The sequence below is a fragment of the Semicossyphus pulcher genome, unplaced genomic scaffold (genome assembly GCF_022749685.1).
Source record: "Semicossyphus pulcher isolate SPU_LCO1_2020_fin unplaced genomic scaffold, fSemPul1.0.p SCAF_5, whole genome shotgun sequence".
NCBI lineage: Eukaryota > Metazoa > Chordata > Actinopteri > Labriformes > Labridae > Semicossyphus > Semicossyphus pulcher.
Genome location: NW_027211726.1, coordinates 5,225,219 through 5,239,746, shown reverse-complemented (window position 1 = coordinate 5,239,746; position 14,528 = coordinate 5,225,219). Strand labels below are relative to the sequence as shown.

At 39.3% G+C, this 14,528-nt stretch overlaps 1 protein-coding gene and 1 long non-coding RNA gene across 2 annotated transcripts; both read left to right on the top strand.

Moving 5' to 3' along the window:
- Positions 1 to 4,061: 4,061 nt before the first annotated feature.
- On the top strand, positions 4,062 to 13,350 carry LOC138608661 (class I histocompatibility antigen, F10 alpha chain-like). Its single transcript, XM_069681223.1, has 7 exons — positions 4,062 to 4,156; positions 9,719 to 9,985; positions 10,987 to 11,265; positions 11,644 to 11,946; positions 12,687 to 12,785; positions 13,143 to 13,160; positions 13,295 to 13,350. The coding sequence occupies exons 1-7, from the start codon at positions 4,075 to 4,077 to the stop codon at positions 13,348 to 13,350; spliced, it is 1,104 nt and encodes a 367-aa protein (XP_069537324.1). The 5' UTR covers positions 4,062 to 4,074.
- Positions 4,296 to 8,069, top strand: LOC138608501 (uncharacterized). The gene is made up of 5 exons (XR_011309447.1): positions 4,296 to 4,454; positions 5,143 to 5,197; positions 6,771 to 6,840; positions 7,055 to 7,230; positions 7,844 to 8,069. It is a non-coding gene; the product is annotated as an uncharacterized lncRNA (long non-coding RNA).
- Positions 13,351 to 14,528: the final 1,178 nt, after the last annotated feature.

Here is a 14,528-nt window from a genome sequence, read left to right as displayed (position 1 = left end):
AACCCAGTGTCCCCGATCTTGCCACTTCCCGTCGTGGGGTTTAGCCAGAGGTACATGTGGTATATTTGTCTGACAAAAACACGCTTTTGCAAAGTGGAGAGGGAAAACAGTAACAGCCGCCAAAGAAGAACTTGTCCAGTATATGCGAGTTAAACTTGACCATAACTTTTCCATAAGTCTGTACCATCTGTCTTAATACTGTTTATCAGGACCTTCATGAATGCGTGAGGTGCGATGTAAATCAGTTGTAGGCATGTAGTCATCTGTACGTGGTGTGTGTGTGAGGCGTTGCCATACATAGGCATACAGCAGAGTTTATGTCAGGGGTCATCAACTAGATTTGTCCAAGGGCCAGATTTTTTCCAAGCAGACACTGTGGGGTCCAGACTTTCACAAACAAACTTGATCTATTCCACGCTGATTTGTTATCAGGGAGGCTGCTGCACTTCAACACGTCACAGAGAATATGAAGAAATTCATCTCACAGCTGAGGGAGAATTTCTCTGCCAGATTTGATGACTTTGCCATTTCCAGGGGTGTCATTGAATTTGTGCGTGACCCATTCACCATCCAGGCGGAGAATTCTCCGCTGATGTGAAGAAGGTGATGCCGTTGGACGAAGCGGTGATTCAAAGTGAACTCGTTGACATCCAGGTCTCCAGCAAAATGAAAGCTGCTCTCCGTGGTGATGAAGGCTTGAGCACTTTTTGGGTGGCTTGTCCCCAAGACTACGGCACACTGAAGGCGTTGGCTATGTATGTGCTCACCATGTTCGGGTCGACCTATACATGCGAAGCTGCGTCCTCAAAGATGAACACTATCAAGACCCATGAGAGGAACCGACTGTCAAACCAGTCTTTGGAGGACTGCTTGCGAATAAGCCTAACAGCTGTCAAGCCTGATGTTAGGAAGTTGGTGTCAGAGGGAAAATGTAATTTCTCCCATGAACCAAATGTGAGTATTTCAGCCTTTTATTTGAGGGATTCATTGTTCAATGACAAGCTACTTTGTTTTTTTGATGTTCCGTTCGACTGACTCTTGAAAGCAACATTTCAGTTAAATGTTTTATTTATTTTTATATCCTTTTTCTGTTGTCCCAGCCAGGCGTACGCCCATGTGGTGCACTCTGCTTCAATAACTTCACCAAACTGAAATTTACGGAACAACATGTCTCATGCTCAGATGACCACTTTCTGCGCTGCGTCTCTCTCTCTCTCTCTCTCTCTCTCTCTCTCTGAGGGAGTGCTGTTCGTTATCCATCCATTATCTATACCGCTTATCCTGTTCAGGGTCGCGGGTGGGCTGGAGCCTATCCCAGCTGTCATTGGGCGAAAGGCGGGGTTACACCCTGGACTGGTCGCCAGTCAATCACAGGGCTGACAAATAGAGACAGACAACCTTTCACACTCACACCCACATTTGAGTCAATTTAGAGTTACCAATTAACCTAACGAGCATGTCTTTGGACTGTGAGAGGAAGCCGGAGACTGCGGAGAGAACCCACACATGCACGGGGAGAACATGCAAAGTCCACACAGAAAGGCTAACTTTGTCCAAAAAAGGATTTGACCCAGTGACCTTACAGCTGTGAGGCGACAGCACTAACCACTGCATCACCATGCAGCCTGCAGTTTGTTATACAAACTAATATTAATGAATGTATATGAATTGGGATAGCCTATATTCCAATGAAATCCCTGATGAGGACTTTGCAGGCTGTGGATAAATTCCAGCCTCCTTAGCCGCTGAGCGCTGGCATCACAGTGCTGGCATCTCGTGCACTTTGGCATTGCTGAGAGGATCTGGTGCTGCTGACGCGTCCTCGCCGGTAATTTCTTTGCCAAAATGACCAATAATGGTTTGGATGGCTGGTTTAGCATATTGCTGAAGCACTGAGGGGACGCAGTTATCATGAATCAGTGATATTTTTTATTTGTTGAAAATATATTATTGTCATGTTTCATGACAGACTTCACATGACCGCGGGCTGCCAGTTGACAATCACTGCACTATGGATTGTTGTCTGTCGTTTATATTTGGATCAGAGCTGTTTTCAATCTCAGAACAAAAGCACAATAAGACTCTACTACATCCTCACAAACTCCATTTGATCTGCATCTGACCTCCCAGAAAGTTAAAACATTTGTGCTCATAGCATCACATTAACCTACAAAATATTATAGAAATTCTGAGCAGCAGGAGATTTAACACGACTTTCACATGTGAACAAAGATGATAAAATAGAATAAAGTCCCCTGTGTCTCCTAATACAATGCTTTTAGATGGGCTGAAACATACTGACTTTACTTTCACTTCCATTGATAACCTCAGTTTTACCGAGTTACACGTGATGTTGATGCTCAGGCTAAATTCCTATTGGCTGTTATGGAGGTTGATGGCTATGGAGGACTGAAACTGCCATAATCAAAAATAAATAAATAAATATCTCAAATAAATAAGTAAATCAAATAATAAAGACAGAAATGTAGAAATAAAGCCTCAATTATCAAATGAATGTTCATGTTCATTTAAAAAAATATATATATTCAGAAATATAAAAATAAATGAATTAGATGTTTTTATTTATTTGACAAATTCCTTATTTTAGTATCAATCTATTCTTTCTGTTTACATTTCAATCTGTTTTTCTTTATTTTCCTATTTATTTATTTTATTTCTGTATTTATTCATTTCTGTCTACATTTATTTCTGTATTTATTTTCCGTATGTAAATGAGTAGGCGTGTCTTGATTGTATCACTTAACAGCCATTGGTTGATCATATGAGAGCCCACAGATCGGTTGTATACGTCTAGCTCCCCACACTTTCTGGAAATTACTTGAAGAAGCAATGCTAGCCTAGCTATATGCAACTAGCAATGGATGTAAAGCGGCTTTTGGGTGACATAGCTGAAAATGCTTCTCCAAACTTCATGCTATTTCGAGCTGAGGCACAGTTGGAAAATTTGATAGAGTTATCCGAAACCACTGACGGAGAGAGACGTTATGTTGGTTATATCCGGCTGAGAACAATAATCCACACTGCAGTCTAATTTCTGGTTATGGCTCATACTTACGTTGTTCTTGATCGTCCAGGTGATCGGCTGCCTCTTGCAGGAGCTATGAAACAGAGCATCTGGCAACTATCTGATCAGATGCTAGATCTAGAGGGAGAAGTATAGTCTTACATGATTGGTGTGTTTGGTTCATGAGCTAGGGTCGACTACTGACTACACTTGACAGTGAACATAAACATTACATGACGTTATCCTCATGCACTGGTTGAAGCGCTTACCATGTAACTGAAATATTAATTCAGCTCCAACACTGTAACTGTTGATATCCTAGTTTTAACCATTATCAAGTTTACAAGGACAGCTTGCTACCTAACATAGCGTTAGCTTGCTAGGCTGTTGTCAATATTATCTTGATAATGTTGCCAAATTTCCTCAGTTGTGGCGTTTTTCTACACAGCCCTCACCAACTACTGACAGTACCACCATATTCGCAGCTCTGGGCACAGACCTCGTCACATCCACGCAGTACTGTAGTGTGTGGGTTTGATTGCTAATGCCTGGATAGCCAAGACACGCCTACTCATTTACATACGGATGAAGAAATACACAAATAAATGTAGACAGAAATGAATAAATACAGAAATAAATAAATAGGGAAATTAAGAAAAACAGATATAAATGTAAACAGAAAAGAATAAATTGGGAAATATTAAATATGAAAATAAATGAATACAAAAATAAGGAATTTGTCAAATAAATAAAAAAATTTAATTAATTAATTTTTATATATCTGAATATGTTTATTTATTTTTAAATGAATATGAACATTTATTTGATAATTGAGGCTTTTATTTCTACATTTCTGTCTTTATTATTTTATTTACTTATTTATTTGAGATATTTATTTATTTATTAAGGCAAGTAATTTATGGCAGTTTCAATCCTCCATAGTAGTCAGTGCTCCATTTGCTCTCACTTCATTTCACCCTCAGAGCTCGAGCTAGCAGCACGTTTTGTCTTAAGCTCTACAAAGAAACGTATTAGTTTTAAGTTCATCAATGTTGAAGAAGTCACAGGTCCCAATGAAGACTGTGATGCTCCTGACTCTCCTGGGAACAGTCCTACATGACACGGCGGCAGGTGAGGAAAGAATCACTGTAACCCTTTTTTTTGAGTTGCACAGTCAGTATTATACATTATTATGAAGAGTATTATACAGTAGAAGGGGTACACTGCACAGTACTGTAAGTTGCAGTGCATTGTGGGTAAATATCTTCGGACTGCGTGGGTATTACAGTTGTTTGAGTGTACTGTAAATCCACTTACAGTAACTGTTCTGCCCGCGAAAAACGGACCAATTACGTGAAAGCTTGGTTTTAAAGTTTTTTGGAGGGAACACAGCACTTCTTGGGAAGGCAAAGCATTGACCGAAAAACATGTAAGTAAGAAATGTTATTTCCATATTACGTTTTATATGATTTAGTTCAGTTGAGTGTTTTAAACAATTCAGCCAGGTCATCTTTCAACAAGACTGCCAACCTCACATCTATAACATTAACTGCTAGCTAACTTATCTAATGTTGTTAGTCCAACTGAGACTCTAGCCATCTGTAAACTTAATCGCATTTTATTCAATTTAAAACACCAATTTTTATTCCATTTTTATCTGACTCTATTCTAATTCAATAAAAACGGTTTCATCAAGATTTGTATTTATCGTAAGGAGTTAAATGATTTGAGATTCAGCTACAGCTTTTCCGGTGTGCTTCTTGATGCATATCTGCCCTGGTTCTAGCCATCTGTCAATTTAAGCAAATTTTCTCAAATATAAAACCCCGGTTTTGACAACATTTTCATTTGACTCTATTTTAATCCTATAAGAGTGTCAAAGATCAAGATTTGTATTTATAGTAAAACAAATTCGATGGTTGGAGATTGAGATACGCCAAACCGGAAGCTGTGCACGGTATGCTCTGTTAGCTAGTTAGTAAGCCTATTAGGAGACAACAGAAGGAGTTGGATATTAACGACGCATTGTCGTCCTATATAGATGCATTTTTGATGTGGATCTCATTTTTGTAAACGTTTTTAAGTCGTCTGTTTTTTTTCGCTTTCGGATTTTACAGCTGCGATGAAAGACGGACAACGCCGGCCCGGGTTCAGCCTAAAACGACGAGTTTGGTGAGTAACGTTAGACACCCGACGGATAAAGTGAAGTTTGCTGTGTGCGCAATTAATATTTGTTTTTTTTTTTACATGATTTAAGATATTTAACTGGCAAGTGGCCAGGTGTTTTTCGCAAGTCAGGCGAAGCTAACGTGTGTTTACCGAACGTTACTAGCGTGCTGCGTTAGTTGGTGGTTATCGTTACACGAGTCAATTCATCACAATGGTGTTGCTATACAAGTGCAAGCAGTGTGTTTTCTACACGGGGACGCTTTCAAAATTTTATCATCACGTGAAGGAGCATAGAAACCTTGTGGTTTGGCTGGGTGCCCATGCAAATTTACTACCTTCTTTGCACTTAAATCACATTTGCACTGAAAACACACAAGGGACTCAACACCTGTCAACAGACCCGTGCAAAGCGATGTGAGGACTTGCCTGGTAGAGAGGTGCACAATGACAACACAGAATATATCCAGCCTCTGTGACCATCTTAAATGGCATATTAGAGACGGACAAAACATTATATGCCCATTTCCTAATTGTAAAGAATTATTCCATGTGAAGGCTTTTTTCTCATCCCACCTAAGTAGAAAACACAAATACTCATTTGATTTCCTGTCAGTCCTGACATTGATGTTTCCAGTCATAGGCCACATGATGACGTGAGCATTGAAGGCTGTGATAATGCTGAAGTTCATGATTGTGTCTTTCCTGATAACATAGATCAGGATAAATTCCTCACCAACTTGGCACTGTTTTACTTGAGGATGCAAGCTAAATGCTCTTACCAGCCAGTACTATCCAGATTATAATTGAGGAGTTCCAAGAAGTGTAACGGAGTGACACGTGTGATGTCCAAACTTCATGAGGAATTAACAAAGTTAAAAATGCCTGAAAATGACCTTTCTGAAGTCATAAGTGGACAAACAAAGATAATCTGATGAAGATGTTTAACGAGGGAGTGTTTAGGTCTGATAAAACACGCAAGACATACTTTAATACGAAATTCAACTACGTCGAGCTTACACAAGTTTAGCTTACACAGTAGCAAACTACTGGGTGTTTACATGTCCCTCTCTGAAATTGCTCCTCATAATCGATCCTCTATTGACCCCATATAACTCATTTCACTCTGCAGGGAGGAAGATTTTAGTTTTTTGGGCAGGATACACAGGGCCTGGCAACACAGTCAAAATATATCACACTATTTTTTAAAATTTTTTTTTTATGTAAAACAATGTTTGACTGTTTTTGATTTTTCCAATATAAATTACAGTAGTGTGACATATTTTTGATATTGTTTTATTTAGTATTATGAGCAAGGTACAGATGGTCTTTTGTCATTCAATTTAAAATTGAAATACTGATTCAATCTTCAAACTTAAAACTGTAATAAAATACATATACATGTAACATATTTATGTAACAATATTCCTATATATATATACTGTACAGCTTGCAGTAATTGGTTGGGTGTCCCCTACTTGGGGACCTGTGTGTAAGGTACCAACCAACCATCAACTAATATTGGTATAAGTAAACATTGCTTTCTGTCTTCTTTTCCTACCTTTCTGTATTCATTAAGGTCACAACGACCCCGGTAGATGCAGAAGCCAGGCTCTAACTCCCAAGCAGCCCTGGGCTGGTGGCTCTTGGTAAGACTATCAGTAGGTTTGGGCGGTATTACAGTATACCAGGGTATTTACAAGTCCTACTGGTTTTAAAACTCTTACACCGGAACAAGATTAATTCAAACATTACAAATGCAGCCAAATCAGGATCTTTCTAGTGATGATTCCAGTTGTTACATTTTCAGAGTCACTCCTACAACAAGTGTGCCTAAATACATGCAATTTTTATGTTTTGCAGGAGATTCAATTCTGCATGCAAAGAAGCTGATGCTGACGATGGAAAGGGAAAGTCCTTATCCAGCAAACTGACCTACCTGACTTCTCTGCTGCACTGGCTGTCCTGTTCAGCTGCTACTATGTCTCCAGCATAGAACAGCAGCAAGAGGCAGCCACGACTTTGGAGTTCATCCAGAGGTAGGCACATCATGCGGTCATTTATTAGTTTACACCCCAAATTACCATAGCAGAAGTGTTGTCAGACTTTAAAGGGATACTCCACTATTTTGTAACGCCAGGATAATGTCAAGCCTGTTAACAGAAGGTTGAGCATTTTTTCCTTCGACCACTATCCAAGACCCCTCAGGATATTCTAGGTTTTCATTCCACCATGTACTTTTTCTGAAAAACTGGAAGCAGACTTCTATTGTTATGAACTAATTGCAATTATTTACATTTTGCACAAAAGGTTTTATTTACCAGTTGTGTGTATTGTTTGTTGTGTGCTATTAGTGTAAGCCTTTCCTCTGGAGTTGGCAAGCCATTCTACTCCATGAGAGAGTGATCTGATGATGGGGGATCGCCTCAGCATGCAAATCAGGATCATTACTTTTTATGATCGATTGGTGGATGACTATCCATTTTTAAAAAAGAGGCTTTTAAACTGCAGCTACTCACTGCGCCACCACAACCTAGCTACCACCTAGCAACCATCTTGGGCATCTAATCAGCCACCTATCAATGATAACAGCAAAGAAAATAGAATATTACTATACAGACTATTTAAACAGACTATTTCTTGTATTTACAGGTTTATTGTGAGGATAAACCAGGACAACAGCAAATGCACCTCAAGGGTCCAGGTCAGCCGAAGGAGTGGCAAGACGGTCCAGCGAAAGGTCACAGCCCTGAATCCCCGTGTTGCATCCTTTCTGAAGGACTTTTTAGACTCTGTTTGGCTTAGAGGGCTCCTGAATGCAGATTAAAGTGCAATTTTCCCCCCAAACTGTTCCTGTGGTCATGTTCCTAACTCTACTACTGACAATAAGATACTCTTGATGATGGTTTAATTTGACAACAGCATTTTGTATCGCTATTCACAATATACAGTGTGAAATCTGAGTCCTCTACCAAGATGGTTGTTTTCATCATTCATCAAAAACAAGACAAAATACTGACTCAGTTGATGTATCCAAAGCAAGATCATATTTTCACTTATTTTTTATTTCCACGCCTTAATTACAGCTTGTGATAGAGTACCTCTCTTTGTGTGTAGCTGATCCTGAAGTCTGATCTACATGCATTCAGAGAGCAGACGACAGAGCAAGATTTTTCAGTCAGAATCAGAATCTGGGTTTATTGCCAAGTAGGTTTACACATACAAGGAACTTGTTTTGGTGATTTTGGTGCAGAACAATTAACACAGAACTAGAATAAAACTAAGTAAAAGACTTAAATAGAATAAGATAAAAAAAATTGGAATAAGAATAAAAAGATAAAAAGCAATACGTATAATACAAATAGCAAATATAACAGGTGTGATTAAAAGCTGTACAGGTGTGCAAATGATGAAAACTCACAGAAACCTGTTAAACAAAAACGTTTAAATCAGGACTAAGAGACGCTCAGTTTATGGTGGAGGGAATGTTAGAATTTAATAAATAATATTAGTTATTTAAAAACAAAATTCTGCAAATAGAAAATGTGTAGAATCACTACATGTGAAATATAAATATGTTGATTAAAGATATAGAGGTGTGTCCATTCACATTTTTCTGAGATTCTCATAATTAACAGAAAATTTCAGTCGTACACATAATATTTTTATGAAAGACTAACAGAGTTAAATATATAATACTTTAATTTGAACAAATACATTTACATTAAAGCGAGTTACACAAGAGTCCATTTTCTTTTTTATTGATCGAATTCAGTAAAAACATTTATAGCCATAAAATTGACATCGACAAACCTCCTGATATTAAGATAAAGATATATAACTAATCGTTCTTTGGATATAAAAAAACAATAACAAAAGAAAAGAGTAAAACCTTCTTCTAAACCAAAGATTAGAAAAACCTGAAGAAATTGAAGTTATCATTGCTCACTACTGATGGTATAAAATATCAGATCACCCAAAATATCAAATAGAAAATAACATTTAATTTATTGAATATGTAAATCAGATTGAATCACGTGTACATTTTGTTCAGAGGTTTGAGATTTCAGATTTCAAACTAATAAGATAACGAGTGTAAACTGCTAAAGAAGTTTCCTGAAGATTGAATGAAGACACAAACTGGAAATCAAACTGGAGTTTCACTTCACACTAAGATATCCAGCACTAGATAAAAAGATGATTTATGACAGACTGTTTGATGTCAGTGAAAGTCAGGTACACGACTGCATGAGCTGAATTTATGACTTGTTAAATATTTCCTTTCAGAATAAAAACATTTTGAAGACACATTCATCAGAAATATTAGAATAAAAAGTTCAAGAGAAACTTTGTTTTTAAATCTACACAAACATTGTTTTAGTGTTTATTGACTGCAAAGAGATGATGAGCTTGTGTTGAATGTGCTGTAGTTCTTTTTGATTCTGTGTGCTGGATCATTAAATTGTTCAGTGATTCATTAAAGTGTCAAATGAAACCTGAAATGATCACATGAACTTTTTCTTACAGTGACTCACTCTCTGAAGTATTTCTTCACTGGGTCTTCTGGAGTCCCAAACTTCCCACAGTTTGTAGCTGTTGGGTATGTTGATGACATTCAGATAGATCACTATGACAGCAACACCAGGAGAGCAGAACCCAAACAGGACTGGATGAGAACAGGCACAGCAGAGATAGCCGACTACTGGCAGAGGGAGACTGAGTACCGTCAGGGTCAACAGCAGGCCTCCAAAGTCAACATAGAAACTGCAAAGCAGCGCTTCAACCAAACTGGAGGTTTGTTCATGTTTAACTTTCTACTGATGAAATGTTGTTTATATTTTCATCCTGTATTTTAGACAGATGTGACCACACACACACACACACACACACACACACACTCTCGCCCTCTCTCTCTCACACACAGTCAGACTCACAGAAACATCACTGACACTCAGACTGCTGGATGCTGCTAAACTGCCCTGATGCAGCGTTTCTGTCCATCCCATAATAACCTTCAGAGATTATTAACCCTTTATCTCCACTAGATTAGACCAGAATAACTCGACTGGGCTGCCCACAGTCAGTCGGTCCATATGAACTCTCCTGTAGAAAACCTGTTGATCACAACAGCTCTACAACACACAGCTGATAGAGGAACGTCAGCGCCTGGTTTCTAAAACTAAGGTGCAGGACTGTAAATGGGACACAGGCTGCTTGTGCTGGGTCCGCACATGAGAGGAGGCGCAGCGTGTGTTAATGAACGTGGCTGACAGGACGACATGATGAATGTGTGATTGTGATCAGAGGTTTAAAAAGTGTAACAGCTCGACTCTGCTGCACTGACCACACTGTGTCCATGATATATAAAGAGCAGAAACACAGATCAGACTGAGACTCTCCTTCAGTGGAAGCTTCTAGAGCAGCTCGGGGTTTTGAGTGTGTGTGTGTGTGTGTGTGTGTGTGTGTGTGTGTTGGTCTCAGTGTGTCTCTGTGGTAATAAAACAACGGCAGGATGTGAACTGTGTTAGGATGTCACTCTGCTTCCCAGCAGTCTCTCTCTCTCTCTCTCTCTCTCTCTCTCTCTCTCTCTCTCTCGCTCTAAACCGTCCACACTGTCCACATGATGATTGGCTGTGAGCGTCTTCCATCCAGCCAATAACAGCAGGAGGTGTAGGTGCTCTGTGCTGGTGTGTGTGGATCAATGGTCTCTGTGGTGGAGATGTGAAATCAACTGATAATAGATGACTGGGCTGTGATCTCACTCTGCTCTCTCTCTCTCTCTCTCTCTCTCTCAGGTGTCCACATTAACCAGAAGACGTACGGCTGTGAGTGGGATGATGAGACTCAAGACGTTTATGGTTTCAGGCAGGAGAGTTATGATGGAGAAGACTTCATAGCATTAGACCTGAAGACGCTGACATGGATCGCTCCAATACCACAGGCTGTCATCACCAAACACAAGTGGGATAGTAAAACAGCTGAAATAGCACAGGAAAAGAACTACCTCACCCAGATTTGCCCCGAGTGGGTGAAGAAGTATGTGGACTATGGGAGGAGCTCTCTGCTGAGAACAGGTAGAATCACATGACCTGATGTGTTTTTATTAGCACAACGTTCATACACCTCTTCTCTTCCTGACATGACAATAAATGTTACACACATTTCTCTTTCTCTCCTGCTCTCTCTTCATCTTTCTGCTTCTCTCTCTCTGTCCTCTACATTTTTCTCTCTTTCTCACTCTTTTGTCTCCTTGTGTCTTTTTCCTTCCTCTGCCCTCCCATATTTATATAATTTACACTCCAGTGAGCTTCATTTTCTTTGCATAGGTACTATAAATATAATCTTGATGTTATTCAGGCATTTAAATACATGACAGTTAACAGGAACTATGATAGTAATCAACAGTAAATGATAATTAAGAAACTATAATCTGTCTTTCTCTCTCTCTCCAGACCTCCCCTCAGTGTCTCTCCTCCAGAAGACTTCCTCCTCTCCAGTCAGCTGCCACGCTACAGGTTTCTACCCTAACAGCGCCGTGATGTTCTGGAGGAAAGATGGAGCGGAGCTTCATGAGGACGTGGACCACGGAGAGATCCTCCCCAACCACGACGGATCCTTCCAGATGAGTGTCGAGCTGAAGCTTTCATCAGAGTCCTCTGCAGACTGGGGGAAGTACGAATGTGTGTTTCAGCTCTCTGGTGTGAAGGAGGACATCGTCACCAAGCTGGACAAAGTCACGATCAGGACCAACGAAGGTAAGACTGGAGTCAGAGGGGATGAGAGTGGGAAGTTCACTGTAACAGTCCTGTGTTGGAAGGGAAGTTTTGTTTCCTTATATTGTTTTTCACTCACTTTCATCAAGTTTTTTATACATTTAATAAACAGTTTGAAGGCTGAGATTAGTATGAAACCAATGTAAGTGTCCACCTCTGGACCCTGACAGCAAAACAATAAAAGAATAAAAAGAAACTTTTATCAGATTTAAATGATTTGTTTCAAAGGATTATAGATGACTGCAGCTGTTTGTGCTGTCTGTCCGCTCTTTACTGACCTTTGATCAACACAGACAAATGTCAATAATGAAAAATAAAAAAAGTATTTTTGTTCAGTTTATATTTTTGATAAAGACTTCTTTTTATTTACCTCCAATAGAAGACATTTTTTAGAAAGTTGTCTGAAGATTATTGTAAAAAGAATTTACTCAAACAAGTTTAGAGTGTTTTTTTTTTCAGTCATTGTGTAACCATTTACATGTTCAGAGGTTATAGGCACTGTATTTTACTTCATGTCAGTTTTAGGAGATGAGTTCATGGACTTGTTCAAAGATTCAGCATCAATACAGGAATTATCTACAGACAGGATGAGAGTTAACATCAGCAGCACAAACAAACTGTGCTTATATTCAGGATTATGGTCTGACTGGCAGATGTTCTTCTCTTTAACCTGCTTCACCTGCTCAGGTTGTGACTGTGTTTTGTTGTTTTCTGCTCAACAGGGAATTCCATGCACGTGATCATCGGCATCATTGCTGCAGTGCTTGTTCTTGCTCTCGCCCTCATCGCTGCCGTCGTATTCATGTTGAAGAAGAGGAATGGTGAGAGACCAAAGCAGAAACATGAAGTCATTTTATTTTCTGTATTTTCTTTCTAGACTTTTTTTCTGTCCAGTTTTCAAAAGTGAAACAAATGATCTTCTTAACATTTAAAATGTGTTTTTATCAACGTTAAGTGCTGTAAGACCCAGAAACAGTTTAATTATAATTTGACTGCAGCACGATGATGTAAGGAAGAGGCCATCAGAAAAGAAATAGTGTAAGATTTAAACAAAAGTCATAAGGATGTATTTATCAGTTTGAGTTGGTATTAGAGAGGATCATCACTGGACTGAAGGTGACACTGTCTGAAATATTTAACGGTTACATCTTTAATAATGTGTTTGTATTTATTTTCAGCCAAACGCCCTCCATCTCGTAAGTACAACCTGTTTTATTATATTCACTCTGAGCTGAAACGCTCTCTTTGTATTAAAGCGGTTTTCTGGAGTGTTATCTGTTGTGATATTATATATCTGCTGCTTGTTAACATTGTGCTTCTGACCTCTCAGCTGTGAACAACCCTGTCGTGGAGCAAGAAAAAATGCTTGAGAATCAAAAGGCCTAAAAGACAAACGCACCACCCTGAACACAGTGAGTAGCATCACATTGTCACAGTTTGGATTTGGAAACACAGCATGGCTGCTTCCCAAGTCTCTGAAATTGCATCCATGCTTCCTTCACTTGCGTCTTAGTCCCTCCCACCAGAGATGCATGGAGAGATGCAAGGAAACCAAGAGAGGAGAGAGGAAACGAGGGAATGTTTTTTACAGTTTTTCTCGATTGCTTAAACACCTCAGATCCTTTGCAAAATGAAACACTCTTGTAAAAACTAAACACTAATTTATCAAAACCATATTTTGTTACCATATGAAACACACACGTTGCATATGACTTAATTCTGTTTGTACCAGTTACACACTGCTGTTGAAAACCTTAAACACTTATTCTAGCTAATTCTGCTTCTGAGTGAATAGAGTAGTGTAGGTGAAGTACACAGTGAATTTGCAAAACATCGCCCAGATTTGCACCACTATAAACACGATGTCTGCTCACACTTTTAGCAGAACAATACACACAGTGATTTGCAAAATACTAAACACACTTGTATGCATTAGACACCACACAAGACAAATGCTGCAGACTGATGAAAATGTAATTTATTTTTCTCCATATACTCAATTTAGTCAACATGGAGACTCAAAAAAAACAAAAAAATATGTCCCAGTTTTCATGCCTCTGACAAACATAACATTTTATCCAGTACAAAAAAGAGTACCAAAAAAAAAAAGAAAACACAGTCCAGAAATTGCTACAGGTCGTCTCCTCGCCTAGCTGGATCTGGCCAGAGAATTTCATCGACATCGCAGGCAATATCCTCATTCACAAGACAGCGTGGAAAGAATCGTCTTGAGTGCCGAATCCATCCTTGTATGGCTGTGGGCTCAATCTGGTCACAGGCCTCCTCCATGGCCTGAATGAGGGGTACCCGAGCCTGGGGCTGGAGATCATAAACCCTCCACCGCCATGCCGAGAAAAACTCCTCAATTGGGTTCAAAAAAGGAGAATACGGTGGCAGGAATAGGACTGTGAAATGTGGATGTTGCTGAAACCAGTTCTGGACCAGAGCAGAGCAGTGGAATGATACATTGTCCCAGATGACAACGTATTGCATCTGGTGCATGTTGTTAACTGCTGTGAGGTTGTATAATCTGTCCAAAAATGTGAGGATGTTAGGTGTTCTGT

Excerpts from the sequence above, each read along its gene's own strand:
- LOC138608661 (XM_069681223.1), top strand. The coding sequence starts at position 4,075 with ATGTTGAAGAAGTCACAGGTCCCAATGAAGACTGTGATGCTCCTGACT. Across the intron at positions 4,157-9,718 it reads CCTACATGACACGGCGGCAG|TGACTCACTCTCTGAAGTAT; the intron begins GTGAGGAAAGAA and ends TTTTTCTTACAG. Across the intron at positions 11,947-12,686 it reads CACGATCAGGACCAACGAAG|GGAATTCCATGCACGTGATC; the intron begins GTAAGACTGGAG and ends TCTGCTCAACAG.